The following is a 15,816-nucleotide window of genomic DNA, read 5'->3' as shown; positions in this document are numbered from 1 at the left end:
TAGTGATTATAAGATAAATGCATTTCACTTTACACCACGACAAGTCCCTGATATATTTATATCAAACCTGTTATACAAGTTAGACCTTCTTGAAATAATTTGTGTCTGTCGTCTAGGTCATATGAAAATTTGTAATGCTCTGAAGTCATGGATTAAGCAGTGAAGTGGTGTAAGAATGAAGAAAAATAGGGGTTGAACGAATTTTTTTTAATTTTTTTTATGAAATTACCCAAATTTATTGATTTAGTTAAAAGGAACACACTTGATCTTCTTAAAGGGGTAACCAGAAAACGGTCATTAACTGCCAATTCCTTTAAATAATAAACCGTTTTGTACATCTGGCTCGTGTAACACAAAAGTTAGCAGTTAATCGTATGTTTGATTTTCACGATTGATTGTACACTTTAGGCAGTGCAATCAACCGTTTACAAATGTTCTACGATCATTGCCAAGCTTTGTGTTATTGGCCCCTGATCTTTAACCCTAAGAAGACTGGGGGGGCTGATTCAGCCCCCCCCCCCTCAACATTTCCCACGATAAATCCGCCGCTTGAAATTTTTTGACCGCGTCGCTTATTGACTTTTTACTTTCACGTCTCGCGCAACTTTTGGGACCAAAATTGTGACCCCCGGGATACACGGTTCCGAAATTATGCAACATTTTGTAAGTGCATGCAGACCCAAAATTACTCAAAAACGTGAATTTGTGTACAAATCCAATGCAAATAGTGTTTTTAGCCAAAATTCATAAATGTATCATTATTTTTCCTTTTACTGTTTAAAATCAATTGATTTATGTTTTTTATGGTCAAAATAAAGTCCCCGACAATTTCCATTGAAAAAACAATAAAAAACAAAAAGTCGAAAAACAAAAAAATACATAAGAAATTTAGAAAACAATAGAATACATTAGAAAATAAATGTGATGTTGAAATTTTTGAAAAATGAATTTGATTAGATGCCTATCTAGAGTATGTGGAATTTTTTTTAGCATTTTAGGTGCATTACATGTATTTTATGAATTAGAGCAAACTTATGATTTTACGCAAAAATTAGCATAATTAATGAGATTAATGAGAATATGAATTGTAGATCGTGCCATGGGTAACCCGCATGCCAGTTTTCGTCGCGATCACGTGATCGACGGCCGAGATCATAAGGGGGGGGCTGAATCAGCCCCCCCCCCAGTCTTCTTAGGCATCGAAATAGCCCAGTCTATTTAGGGTTAATATTTGTTACTCTTGTTTTACTTCATGGAGCTGATCAATCTGGGATATTAAACATGAAAGCATTACAACTTTTAGATGAACTCAAACCTAAGATGCCAGTAATTTCAGGAAGGTCACACTAGTCGAATATTAAATGTATATACTTTTTGTAATCACCAGACTAATGATGTCTATTTCTTCTACAGTGGACAGGGACCATGGAACATATTCTATCACTTTGTAGGGGCCATCCCTGGATCCACAAACCCAGAAAAAATGATCAAACGACTCTTGAGAGAACTTAAAGTCTGCAATGTAAGTACACCCTCAAACCTACTCTAGTGACCACCTGTCAATAAAGACCACAAATAGGTTTGTTTCCCTCAAAAAACATATTCAAGAAGCTTTTTCATAAAGGTCATCTGCTTATCAAGACCACTTTTCTTAGAGAACTCAAAGTCTGTAATGTAAGTACACCCTCAAACCTGCTCTAGTGACCACCTGTCAATAAAGACCACAAATAGGTTTGTTTCCCTCAAAAAACATATTCAAGAAGCTTTTTCATAAAGGTCATCTGCTTATCAAGACCACTTTTCTTAGAGAACTTAAAGTCTGTAATGTAAGTACACCCTCAAACCTGCTCTAGTGACCACCTGTCAATAAAGACCACAAATAGGTTTGTTTCCCTCAAAAAACATATTCAAGAAGCTTTTTCATAAAGGTCATCTGCTTATCAAGACCACTTTTCTTAGAGAACTCAAAGTCTGTAATGTAAGTACACCCTCAAACCTGCTCTAGTGACCACCTGTCAATAAAGACCACAAATAGGTTTGTTTCCCTCAAAAAACATATTCAAGAAGCTTTTTCATAAAGGTCATCTGCTTATCAAGACCACTTTTCTTAGAGAACTCAAAGTCTGTAATGTAAGTACACCCTCAAACCTGCTCTAGTGACCACCTGTCAATAAAGACCACAAATAGGTTTGTTTCCCTCAAAAAACATATTCAAGAAGCTTTTTCATAAAGGTCATCTGCTTATCAAGACCACTTTTCTTAGAGAACTCAAAGTCTGTAATGTAAGTACACCCTCAAACCTGCTCTAGTGACCACCTGTCAATAAAGACCACAAATAGGTTTGTTTCCCTCAAAAAACATATTCAAGAAGCTTTTTCATAAAGGTCATCTGCTCATAAAGACCACTTTTCTTAGAGAACTCAAAGTCTGTAATGTAAGTACATTCAAACCTGATTTAAAGGGATAGAGCAACATCGATCTGACGGTGTACTTTGCCTGCCGGGTGCAATATCAATTGTGCAAAATAAATTTTCTGAGTATTTCTGTTTCAGATATCTATTTCGTAAAATAAGATATGGATTTTTCTTTTTAAATTCAGTGTCCAATTGCATAGATGGCCACCAGTCTATACAGACTACAATCTCATATTCCCTTCAATCAATACCTTGTTGAAATATGTATTCCAGGAACCTGTCTGCAAAGACTGCTTTCATGTGGTGATTCTTAATCTACAGGTTTCACTGTGCATTTGTGATCACCCAACTTAAAACCCACAAGAAGTCACTAGGGAAAAGTTCTCCAATGTCACAAATATTTGGCCCTTCAGAAATCAAAATTGAAAATTGAAAACGTTATTCCTCTTCTACAGTAAATATTGTATTGGTTTCTGTTCATTTTTCATGTTTGTAATATTTGTGATAATAAGGCCTCCAAATATGAAAATCCATATTTTCATAACAGTGTGTAAACTACTGATGGAGCCACCCTGCTAATACTAATGAATAAAATACCTAAATAAATCAGTGAATTCCAGTAAGGGCCAAGGTCCTGTACAAGGCTTTTCATTAATCTTCTTCTTTTTTTTGGTCGGATTGTTGATAGTCCCATGTATGTTTTTTAATGTTAGGATTCTAACATGCCAAAGGATTATGAATCAGCATGTCAGATTGCTAGTAGCACCCTCTCAAACCCAAACACCAAGCCAACAATTATTGTCATTGATGCCCTAAATCAGGTATGTAATGAAATCGATTATCTTTTTTTCTTATTCTTCTTTTTTTCTTCCTTCTTCTGATGTTTTCTTCTTTCATCCTTCTTACCTTTTCCTTTCTTCCATCTCTTTTACCATTTCTTCATTCATCCTTCATTGCTCTCATTCTTCTGCTCATCTTTCCTTTTGTTATCTGTCTTTTCCATATCATCCCTTTTCATTCTGTCATCACTTTCATTCTTTCTTTTCCTTCCTTCTTCTGTACTCGTTCTTCCTCTCTTTCTTCAGTTGAGTATTTTATTCTGCGTTGCTAGATGCTAGAATCACATTCATTTTCATATTGATACAAATCTTCAAGAATTGCCTCCTGCAGAAACGTGAAATACAGATTTAATTCACACTACACATTTTCAGATCTCAAAATAATTTAGTACTTTAATATTGCACTTGTAAACATGCTAGAACTGTACATATACCAGGGAATAGTGTTTATTATCAACATCATCCTATTAAACCAGACACGACCTACATATGTAGCAGCCTTAATAGCACGACCTCAAGTCCTCAATAAAACTGGCCAGGTTCGTAACTCATAATGCAACATTCTGAACAATAGTCTGGAATATTTTGCTTTGTTTGCTTTGTTTTATTACTGCGTTCAAAATATTACAATATCAGATATGACATAATTGTATGCAATATACAAAATAATATATATCATAAAAAATATAATCATAATACATAATGAATACTAAATAGCGATGTGAGCATAAACTTGACTTTTCAATAATAATGACAATGAAAATATTTAATGAATGCAGGAGACCGCCATCGTGAGCGGTTAAGCTTGAGATTGATGGTGACCAGGTTCGTAACTCATAATGCAACATTCTGAACAATAGTCTGGAATATAGGCCCACTTGAGTGATAATCACATGAATTCATTACTCAATACATTGTACATTCATTCCACATACCGAGTAGCAAAACAACTACAAACAAGTACCAGTTTCTCTCCAAATACATTTCAGTATTACTAAAATTATAGGCTAGTTTCTTCTCTACATTAATCTACAGCAAGCAGTGATTTCTCGAGAAAGTCTTCAATATCAAGATTGCTGGAAAGCCCCAAATTTTATTAACTACATCTTTCTACAAGAATCACTTTGGGACATATTTATTTTCATTTAAATACTTGTGTGATCATTTTATTGCAATATCTTCAAATTCATTTTCAGGTAAATACAACTGACATTTATGTTCAAGGATTGTCCGTACTTGTCCAAACCTTCATCTTCATTATCCCAAATACCTTCAATTCCATTATACCATGATAACTTCTCCCTTTTACCGTTTCAGCTTGATGAAGACAGAACTGCTTCTACATTGAGATGGCTACCGTCTAAGTTGGCACCTCAGGTTCGTTGCATCTTTTCTATGATCAATGAGACTCCACCTCATCGTATGCTGAAAGAGAGAAAGAATAAACCAGTAGAGTTACCTGTTACTCCACTTGATATGGAATCTAGAAGGGTATGTCTCCTTGATGTTCTTGCAGTATTATTCAGAATGCATGATTAAATCCTGTTTCCTCCAATCTCATTTCCCCACGTAGACTCCTAAATTGAAAAAAAAAATCTTGGCAAGTGTGCGTCCGGATAATAGAGAGATCCGGATAAGGGGAGGCGGGATAAGAGAGGTCGGAGTGTATTATTCAGAATACATGATTAAATCCTGTTTCCTCCAATGGTGGAAAATCATCCAGGATATATATGATACATGGATCGGTTCCATTACTTTTGCTCCAGAGACAATCACTCTAGTAGAAAATCTGCACGTTAAGCCAAACATGAAACCTACATGTAACCTTCAAAATTAAATATACCCTAATCCTTATCTTTACATTATTCCGTACCAAAACTCTATTATAAACCTAACTCTAATCCTGTGCCCTCTGAGATATTAAGACTATTATTATTATTGATGATTTGGCGTCACCTGTGCCTGGGAGGCCTAAAGCGAACTGAATCACTATGACCCGCAGGTCTCTCCTCCCGATATATAACTGATTGGGGGGAGAGCGCAGCTGGACCGCTACACCGGGGTTTCCCCCTACTCTACGAATAGTGCAGTGGGTTCTTAACGTGCAAAGGTGGTGACTCTCCTCTATACGGGGCCTCCATTTAACATCCTATCCAAGGGACGTAGTCTTTTCCAGTGTAACATAGCCTGCATCTATGAAACATGGGAGAGACGTTTACACACAACGCACTGGCTTCAGTAATCCGCCCGGGGTAGGACTCGAACCCAAGATCTTTGGTTCAACGGGCAGACGCGTTACCGACTGAGCCAACAACGCTCTCTTACAGACTGGAGTAAATGTTCTACTATGTAATGTGCCATGGGGCCATTGATTTGTATATTTTGTTGGAACACACAATAATGAAGGGCATTAGATGCCATATTTGAATTTTAATGGCTGAAACAATGCCAAATTTAAATTTATCAACTGAAAATAAAATTCAAGGACCATTAAACTTCTGTAAATATTTGAAATTTGATGACACTGGTATGAATTCACGTTACCGACTGTTTACCAAAGCTTTAGTTGGTACTTTGTCAGTATTTTCAGCATGTACTTTGATCAGTGTCCGTTTTTCTACAATGGTGTTTCAATTGCGGAGCGTTGTGGCCCAGTGGATAAGTTTTCTGACTTTGAAACAGAGGGTCGTGGGTTTTTAATTCCAGCCATGGCGTAATTTCCTTCAGGTGAGGTAAATGGGTACCCGGCAGGATTAATTCCTTGAATGCTTGAGCGCTGAAAGGCAGCTCGAGCTAAAGCCGGGGTAATAATAATTACAACGCCCCTCGGAATAGAATATTTCTAGATAGATGGCGCTATATAAATGCCAATTATTATTATTATTAATACTCAAATGTTTATCTTTTAACAGGAGATTGTCTCTGAGATCCTTGGGAAGTTCAACAAGCGTCTTGATGAAGAACAGATGATAAGCCTTCTCAGCAAGGAAGCATCCCAGAATCCTCTCTGGTTGTCCATCGCTTGTGAAGAGCTCAGAGTCTACGGTGTCTTCGCCAAGGTCACAGACAAGATCAACACCCTAGCAGATGGTCTCCTAGAGTAAGCTTAGGAACCTTGTCAAAAATCTGTACCATGTTTGTTTAGCAGCAATCCTACTACAAAGGCACTATGCATCTTTTCATAGCAGCTCTCCCGCATTTTCCCCATTGTTTTGTCTATGTTGAAATGTGAGAAATAGAATCAAAAGCTTCTTACAGGTTTCCTACGGGGAAGAGATGCTTTTGGCAAAGTCCCTTTATAAGTTATTTTGAATCTTAAATCATGATGAAGTAGATTCTTGTATTTGATTTATGATAGGCAGATTTGAATACCGTGATGATTCAGTTTGGTCTGATTCTTGTCTCACTTGAGCCTTGGAATGAGTGTGGGCATCACTGTTTCCACAACTTTTCTTTGTGGCATCCTGGAGGGGTAGGGGTGGAGTAGGTCACTCTCAACATGGCCAGCTAAGCACTCTGATCCAAGAACAGCATTAAAAAGCGTCCCATTTCAGGCGACCAAGCGCTGTAAATGTCTTTTGTGAAAAATGTTTATTAATTCTGAGTTTGTCGGACAAAGAAGAGTGATAAGTTGTCGAATCTGATAGCTTATCCGACAACAAATATTTGATGAAAGGCTCTCCTGGAAGAAATGATAAGCTGGTTTCTTCTGTAGGAACACAGGTAGTTATTATTTCTTGTCTTCATCGTTCCTCAAGGCTCCTGGCTCAAGTCCTGGAGAGATTTGAAGACGAGAGTGGAGGGAGTCTGATGGTAGCGACCCTTTGTCTTCTAGAATGCTCCTCATCTGGTCTCCTGGAAGCTGAACTCTTGGCCATTCTTGGAGATGAAGATAACCTCATGCCTTCAGATGATGGAGAGAACAACAAAGAAAAGGGTTTGTAAAATGAGACATCTTTATGTTTTACATTTTCAGTATTTATCAGTTTTAATCATGATTTTCATCAGGGAAAAGCAAAATTTGGATGGGATTGGGATAATAGTAAGAAGAATAATCAGTTCTTGTAAAGCACATGTCATGCTATCATCTCACATCTCTTTGCTCTTCCAAAGGAATTTTACATTATTATTACCTTGGCAAGAAATTATTACTTGGCAAGAAATTATTACTTGGCAAGCCTTTTTTCATTTCACAATCATTTCAGGGAATGAATGAAAATGTGTATCACTTTCTTCTGAGGGAAATTACGCTATGGCTTGGACTCGAACCCACGACCTTCTGTTTCAAAGTCCAGAGACTAATCCACTGGGCCACATTGCTTTACCAATGCCACAGTCCTGGACTCCTAGCCTTCTCTTTGAGGACTGCTCCCAGTTCTCTTATTTCTCTCTCTTCTAGATTTTCTTTTTTGACAGACTGTCCATTTTGAGTTTTTCTTTTTTTGAATTATCCATCTTTCTCTTCCTCTAATCCCCTTTCCATCAATCCCCCTGTCAACATTTTTCAGCCTTCCCTTTATCGTTGTCATTTGAAATATCTAGGTGCAAGTGAAAAGAAGGAGAAATCCACCAAGCTCCAACCCCTACCTGCCGTCAAGTGGGCCAAGGTTTACCGTGCCCTACGACCTTTCCTGCGACCTTTCGGTGATAGCGGGGAAGGACGTCTCGACTTCTATCACCGCTCCCTGAGCAAGGCCATCAGGAAGAAGTATTTCAATGCCCGGCTGGCTGGGGAAGGGGAGGAGGATGAAGATGGTGGTGCAGCAATGAATGAAACCCTGCTAAGATGGTGGAACACTAAGCTTGCTGATTACTTTGAAAATGTCTCCAATATTGAGAGGAAAGTGGAGGTTAGTCGATAAATACAAATGTGACCAGCCACTAGTCAGGCAGCATATGTCATGATTTACTGGCTACTTCGACAAATTAGCTACGTCTGATTTTTCACTTTTATGTGATTGGTGACATCACAAGGAACAACTTACAACTTGGTGACAAATTTCTAATGGTCATATTGACCATGTTAGTGGTCAAAATGGGGTCAATAGGGGTCATTTTTTTTAATTGCCCCGATTCTGTCGAGTGACACATCAAATTGTTTGTCTTGTTATATTGAACAAAAACTTGTACACAACTATATACTCTTGACCTCCCGTTAAAAAGTTATGACCGGAAATGTCAAAGGTCAACGATCTTTCGTTAAATGGCAAATTACACTGAAGGTGTGAAGAAATTTTTCCGTGTTTTTATGCATGTGTGTACTTTTTTATTTTCGATTTTGATAAGTCCATCGTCAGAAATCCTTATCCAGAAGATATAAAGGGTCAAGATAAGGTCAGGGAAAGGTCAAAAGGTCAACAAACTTTCATTGGAAGCCAAAATACACGTCTAAAAGCGGTTAGAAGTTTAGAAGTCTTATTTTTCGTGGGTTCTTTATTTTGTTTGGATTATCTTGCTAATAAGATAATGAGGTTAGGATTGAGGATGATAAGTTGGGCTCCAATAAAAATATTGCTCCTCAATTAATTCTAATATTATTTCTGACAAAGAAGCAACATCGTGCAAGCATGCTCATTGTAGTCAGTCATGGGTGTCCATTATGGTGATGTGATATATTCTGACCATTACTCGATCTCTGGAGCCAAGAAGGACTACACATTTCTGGTGCATGTGGTGTTCTGAGCTTATCATTGGGGCCTTTTTGCATTTTGTATAGTGAAATTTAAGGATTTTGTGCATACCTTTGGTCAATTATATTTATTTTTCAGTAAAAATGCAAGTCTTCACAATTTCTGGGGGCAGCTGACCACCTTCCCTCTGCGGTATGGCCGTGGTTTACTTCAATGACATAATGTGACTATTCTTTCTCGTAACATCCAGGTAGTTAATCAAGTAGGAATAAAACAAGAACAAAAACAAAATCTGCATCTAATCTATGCACATCACTATCGTGAGAACTGGTATTACGTTTAGTTTCACGTTGTATGCTCTGGAAAAACACACACTTGATAAAATAGTACAAGCCGTGTTAATGGCAGCACATAATCAGGAATGTGTAGTCCTTCTTGGCTCCAGAGATCGAGTAATGGTCAGAATATATCACATCAGCATGATGGACACCCATGACTGACTACAATGAGCATGCTTGCACGATGTTGCTTCTTTGTCAAAACTCAGAAATAACATAACCGTCACACATTAGAATTAATTAAGGAGCAATTGGAGTCCAACTTATCATTATCCTCAATCCTAACTTCATTATCTTATTCGTAAGTTAATCCAAATAAGACGTTAGTCATCTTTCTTGGGAGCTGGGAGCACTGATCAATCGATGTGTCTGTTATTAACATATAGTGCACATTATATACCCCCAATACATTACAATACTTTCTGTTGATTAAAATATTATGTACAAAGCAAATGGATTAAATGTATCTTTACATATCAAAGACTAGTAAATTAAAAATGAATTGAACTTGAATTGTATTCCTAAATGAAGAAACTCGGAAAGAACTGGTTGCACTTATAACATCATGAAGATGTACAACTTTTAAGGGCAAATAGGGTTTGTCAAGTCGTTTCAAGGTATTCCTGCAATACCATGATACCACACTGAATGTATTCGACGTCTATCTCTGTTTATCTATTTTGTTCCTAAATAAGCACATTTGACCCCTTCATATATAATGTCTTCTTAGATGGAGACTTTTCAAAATAAAGAACTCACGAAAAATAAGACTTCTAAACTTCTAACCGCTCTTAGACGTGTATTTTGGCTTCCAATGAAAGTTTGTTGACCTTTTGACCTTTCCCTGACCTTGTCTTGACCCTTTATATCTTCTGGATAAGGACTTCTGACGATGGACTTATCAAAATCGAAAATAAAAAAGTACACTCATGCATAAAAACACGGAAAAATTAGCTTTCTTCACACCTTCAGTGTAATTTGCCATTTAACGAAAGTTTGTTGACCTTTGACATTTCCGGTCATAACTTTTTGACGGGAGGTCAAGAGTATATAGTTGTGTACACGTTCTTGTTCAATATAACAAGACAAACAATTTGATGTGTCACTCGACAGAATCGGGGCAATTTAAAAAATTGACCCCTATTGACCCCATTTTGACCACTAACATGGTCAAGATGACCATTACAAATTTATTACCAAGTTGTAAGTTGTTTCTTGTGATGTCACCAATCACATAAAAGTGAAATATCAAACTTAGCCAATTTGTCGAAGTAAATGACATATGCTGCCTGACTACACCCCAAAACAAGCAATAGTTGCCAAAAATGAATTTTGAGAGTTTCATTGAACTTGAAAAAGTACATTTTAAGCTTTAAAATGATATATCAACCAGTTTTCTTTCTTCCTATCAAATAATCTACATTTAATGGTATACCTTAGCAAAATATAATTTTGAAACCTCAAAAATAATCTTTAGTAGAAAATGAGCTTGGAAATTTTCTATCAGTACATTAGCATCAAATTTGTAACAAACAGGGAATTTGAAAAAAAAAAGAAATGTCAAATTGATATTATAAACCTTTTATTTTTACCAAGTTCATAACCAAGATACATTGCCTGTCATAGCAGTAATGTGGATTCCGGGGATATTTTTGTCAGTGGCAGAGGGGCACAAGATGACCCTCTTCAATAGACTGCTGTACAATTTTCTAAATTTGGGGTGGGGGGTGGGGGGAGACATCCCCCATCCTCTACATGATTGTTACTGCTTGCATCCCTCTGAAAGCACCTGAATTATTAAAAACCTCATTGTTGTGAAATTATTTTTGTTTCTTTCCAGGAATACCCATACCAGTTGATCAAGCTTGGAGACAAGAAGCGTTTGACAGAGTGCATCTGTGATTGGGATATGATTGAGGGTCTGTATGATGAAGACTACAGCTCACAGCTTCTCTCTTACTGGAGAAAGGTAAGGTCCAATAAAATAAAGGGACCACCTGTCTATAAAGACCATAGTTGGTATTCTCATAAAAATAGTTTAGTTAACCCTATGTTGCCTCCAACTACACTTTTATGCAATGCCAGATGTTAACTCATTCACTATTGAAGTAAAACACAGATCCTTTTGCAAAATAAGTTGTCAAAAAATTGATTATTTTGTGAAATGATAAGAATATGATGATGTGAGCATAGAATTTGTTTTTTTACCAAGCTATAACTATGATAACAGTGAAATACAAGATTTTGCATTAAGTACTAAGTATATTTTACAAATGTAAGCCTGACTTATTTGAAGATTTAACCTACATGTATATCTTCTCTGATTGTTTTGTGTAGATGGATGAGAAATATGACACAATGGCTTCTAAATTCACAGAGATGAGTGAAGCTATGACAGGTGATGATCATAAGAATACTGCTGATAAGCTTAGCTGTCTTGCACACATTCTGTAAGTACTATTAAGCTATTCACCTTACAATCCTTTCATGCAATTCATCATTCCCCCCCCCCCCTCCCCCTGGGGCGGTGGCTTCATAAAGCTGTTTGAAGGTTACGATGTCTTAACGCACGACTCATGTCCCTTTCTTTATTGTGCTAAATGATATATCTCCATGTTACTAACTTAGCATCTAATAACATGTTCCAGTTGTTCATTAGACCCTTCAGCAATTTGCAATATAAATGATTTGATGTCAAAGGTCAGCTGGAATCTAAGTTTAACTCTAAAAATTACTCCTTCACATCATTGCTCCAAGACAAAACCTTCCTGTAAAACAATGTATTAAAACTACAGGGTTCCCGGCCCATCAGGAAAAATTGTTTTACTTTTTTCCAGTCAGGGAAAAATCAGGGAATTTGATAAAAAAATACATGTACCTCAAATCAGGGGAAAATGCCTCAAATGAGGGGAAAATCAGCGAATTTTCATCAGCCCAAAAGTTGAAAGCATGGTAGTCAGTCAGACTCTGTTATATTTTGTTGCATATCAAAACAACATCCATTGAATGACTGGTTATGGTGGTACTAATTAGTTTTACATTATTGTTTTTATACTGAAAATACATGTAATTCACTGCAACAACTTAGAAAACATGCGAAACTGGGAATGAGTTTGAATGATTATCAGGGAATTTTAAACTCTATCAGGGAAAAATCAGGGAATTTTGTTTTCTTCAAAAGCTTGGAACCCTGAACTACTGAGTTTAAGGTTGGTGGTTCCAGGAGGAGGGGGATGGCCAAAGAAGACATTGTGTGGAGGCAAGATGAGAAGGAGGAGGGGGATGGCCAAAGAAGACATTGTGGAGGCAAGGGGAGAAGGAGGAGGGCTGGGGTGAGGATGAAGGATTCACTGGATCAGGTGGGTGTTTCATAAAGCTGTTTGTAAGTTAAGAGCGACTTTAAGAACGACTGGTGATCCTTTCTTGTGGTAAATGGTATATTCATTGGCAATGGTTAAGCGCGTAAGAAAGTTTCACCAGTTGCTCTTAACTTACGAACAGCTTTATGAAACGGCCCCCTGGCAAGGTTGAAGGAGGGTGTAAAAGGCGATTGCTGCAAGTATGAAGTGAATCCGGCCAACCCCTTCACAAGGACAAACCAGGATTGAAAACTTTGGATTGATGATAATGATGATTATGATGCTACTACGCTATATAAAAAAATTGATAAATGAATAAATAAAAGAAGACTTGAACGTATATCTTGGGTGCGTCCTGGTCTGGTGGTTCTGACTCTCGCCTTTCAAACAAAGGGTCGTGGGTTTGAATCCTAGCCATGGCGTGTTTTCCTTCAGCAAGAAATTTATCCACACTGTGCTGCACTCGACCCAGGTGAGGTGATGGTTACCGGCAGGAAGTAATTCCTCAAAAAGCTGTGCGCACCAGAATCGGTAGACTAGCTTAGCCGGGGTAATATCAGAGCGCCTTGAGCACCTAGTAAGGTGGATACGTGCGCTATACAAATCCTATATTATATTATTGAATCCTATATTATTTCATGTGTTGTGTGATACAGGACGCAAGCTGGTCAATACAAAGCAGCGCAGGGTATCATCAATAAGGTCCTAACGATAGAGACTGATGAATTAGATTCTCAACCAGAGAGATTGGTGGAGATCTATGATCTCTGTGGTGAACTCTTTGATGAGGTAAGGTAACTCTTTCTTCTTTTAACCCGTAGGCCCGAATTAACAAAGGTTGTTTTGAAAACCATTGGTATGCATATTTCCTGTATAAGTTACGCTTAATTCAACACGTACATCAGAAAAATGTAAAATGCTGATGCAAGCTTTTGTCACAGTGCACCAAATTGACGCCTGTTGCCATGGTTAAGTATGCTATTGTATCTATGAGTCCCTTGTTTTGAATTAATTATTCCACTCTTCAAAACGGGGGATTCATGAATGAATTAGTGTACACAACTATGGCAATAGGTGTCATTTTAGCACATTGTGACAAAAGCATGCATCAGCATTGCACATTTGTTTAAAATATGCGGTAAAAGCATAATTTATACATGAAATCTGCATAAACCATGGGTTCAACCAATGGTTTTAAAAACCACCTTTGTGAATTCATAGAGGTACCCAGCTTTCACAAGATCAAAATCAATCGTATTTTGCTACTCAAACTTGCAACACTCATTAATTTTTCTCTTAATTTTCACATTTTAAAACTATATACATGTATATATATAAAAGGGATATAACATGAATCAAAATTAATGATTAAAGAAGTGTTTTACCGAATAGTTGCCAATGTGCATTTTAAAAGAATACTTTTTTATTTTCATTGTGTTGCCAATTTTGACTATGTAATATGATTAGCTCATGTTAAATGGATTGTATTCAGTTAGGGGATATGAAATTTGAAGAATTCAACATTTGATTGTTTGTGGGTTTTTTTTAACCCTGATAGATTGCTAAGCTTCATGATTTCATCACAAGAGAACAGATTTCTGATCTGAGACCAGCCATAGACTACTGCAGGAAAGCTGTCGCAATCAGAGAAACGTTAGAAGGACCTTCTCATAAGGTATGTGTATAGGAGAATCTACACAAGTCAAATCCCCAGGGACCTCAGAAACCTGGGGTGGTATTCTGGAACACTGTCATAACTTTTGTCATAAATTTTGTCATTTATCTCCGAGATGTGACACCGCTATGATTGTCACAAATCGGTATTCTGAACATTGTCTTTTCCCTGTCATATCTCTCTAAGTTCCTGCCCATCTTTTCGGAAGTAAACCAATCAAAATCATCGTTAGTTCCCAGTGGGAGCACTTCTAGCCAATGGGAAGGCCCCGTGGCAGGTAGGGCGTATCCCCAATACAGTTGCTTGCATCGCGCAACTACGCATATATTGATGCACTTAATTACAAAGAGAGACAGGGAGGTGTGAAGGATGTTAGAAGAGAAGTAGAAAAAGAAGGAAAACAGAGAAAAAAAGGAGGAATTAATATGTAGGGCCTAACTAAATGTAGCATGACAAAATAATTTTGAAAATTGTCATGGATGATGAGTGAAATTAATACCACAATCTAATCTAAATAATATCATTATATCCTTGACATTCAGTCGGCAGGGTATTGAGATATTTGGTACTAAAAGATATGACAAAATTTATGACTGCTACCCCCTGTCATAACTTTTGTCATATCTTTTGCTTGTATAAAAGGATTACGCGTATTTAAAGCCGCATATTTTTGGTGCGCGCTAAAGAGAAGAGACAAAATTAATGACAATTTTTGTGACAAAAGTTTTGATATCCACCAGAATACCGATTTTGTCATATCTCTGAGAAAAGATAAAATATGGAGAAAAGAAAATGTTCAGAATACCGCCCCTGGATTCCATTTCAGAAAAACTTTTGTCTCGTAATCAAGTATCACTCAACATCTTGTGCAAGTTTCAAGTCACATGACCAAAATAAAAGGTCATTTAAGCTCAATGAACTTTGGCCATGTTGGGGGTAATTGTTGAGTTCATGAAATGTGGACATAGGGTTAATCAAAATATTATTGATCATATTGCACAAGTCCTTAATCAAGATCAAAAGTCACTTAGGGTCAATGAACATAGTATATTATTATATGGATTGTGATTTTTGTGAATGATTATTTGATAGTTGTTTTCAAAGTTAGCACTGCTACTATATTGAATCGCGTAATGCATGCCAGACTGCCAGAGGCGCTCCACTTGTTATAACAAGTTTACTATCAGCCAATCAGATTGAAGGATTTCAGTAGCATTTATGTGTTATTGCAAATTTGTTATTATAACAAGTTTTATGAAACAGGCCCCTGGTTGACTTACAAGCAAATTTTGACTTTGAAGATGTAAAAAATATAATTTTTGCAGTTTCTGGCCTACCAAAATGCCATGAATTAGGAGATATTTGTCTTATGAAAGGTTGTCTTAAGCAGAGTCTACTGAAGTTGTAAATAAAGAGTTAGATCTGATCACTATTTTTATCAATCATTCTAAATTGTTCCATGACATAATATTTTTGTATTTCCTGTGGTTTGCCAAATGGAATGGATAATGAATTAGAGGAAGAGGATAATGAGAAGAGGGAGAAGGAGGAAAGTAAATAA

General features: G+C 37.0%; 1 protein-coding gene across 2 annotated transcripts in view; it reads left to right on the top strand.

Moving 5' to 3' along the window:
- The window catches only part of LOC129276797 (TPR repeat-containing protein DDB_G0287407-like), a 31,372-nt gene that overhangs the window by 12,966 nt on the left and 2,590 nt on the right, over positions 1 to 15,816 (top strand). For both annotated transcript variants that reach the window (XM_064109129.1, XM_064109130.1), the window contains 10 exons: positions 1,414 to 1,522; positions 3,128 to 3,235; positions 4,571 to 4,744; positions 6,166 to 6,353; positions 7,012 to 7,190; positions 7,796 to 8,103; positions 11,062 to 11,190; positions 11,559 to 11,671; positions 13,237 to 13,369; positions 14,139 to 14,255. In XM_064109129.1, the coding sequence (XP_063965199.1) occupies positions 1,414 to 1,522; positions 3,128 to 3,235; positions 4,571 to 4,744; positions 6,166 to 6,353; positions 7,012 to 7,190; positions 7,796 to 8,103; positions 11,062 to 11,190; positions 11,559 to 11,671; positions 13,237 to 13,369; positions 14,139 to 14,255 (1,558 nt within the window). The remainder of the gene's footprint in view (positions 1 to 1,413; positions 1,523 to 3,127; positions 3,236 to 4,570; positions 4,745 to 6,165; positions 6,354 to 7,011; positions 7,191 to 7,795; positions 8,104 to 11,061; positions 11,191 to 11,558; positions 11,672 to 13,236; positions 13,370 to 14,138; positions 14,256 to 15,816) is intronic.

The sequence above is a fragment of the Lytechinus pictus genome, chromosome 14 (assembly GCF_037042905.1).
Source record: "Lytechinus pictus isolate F3 Inbred chromosome 14, Lp3.0, whole genome shotgun sequence".
Taxonomy (NCBI): domain Eukaryota; kingdom Metazoa; phylum Echinodermata; class Echinoidea; order Temnopleuroida; family Toxopneustidae; genus Lytechinus; species Lytechinus pictus.
Note: the sequence above shows the minus strand (reverse complement) of the source record. Positions and strands in the feature narration are given on the sequence as shown.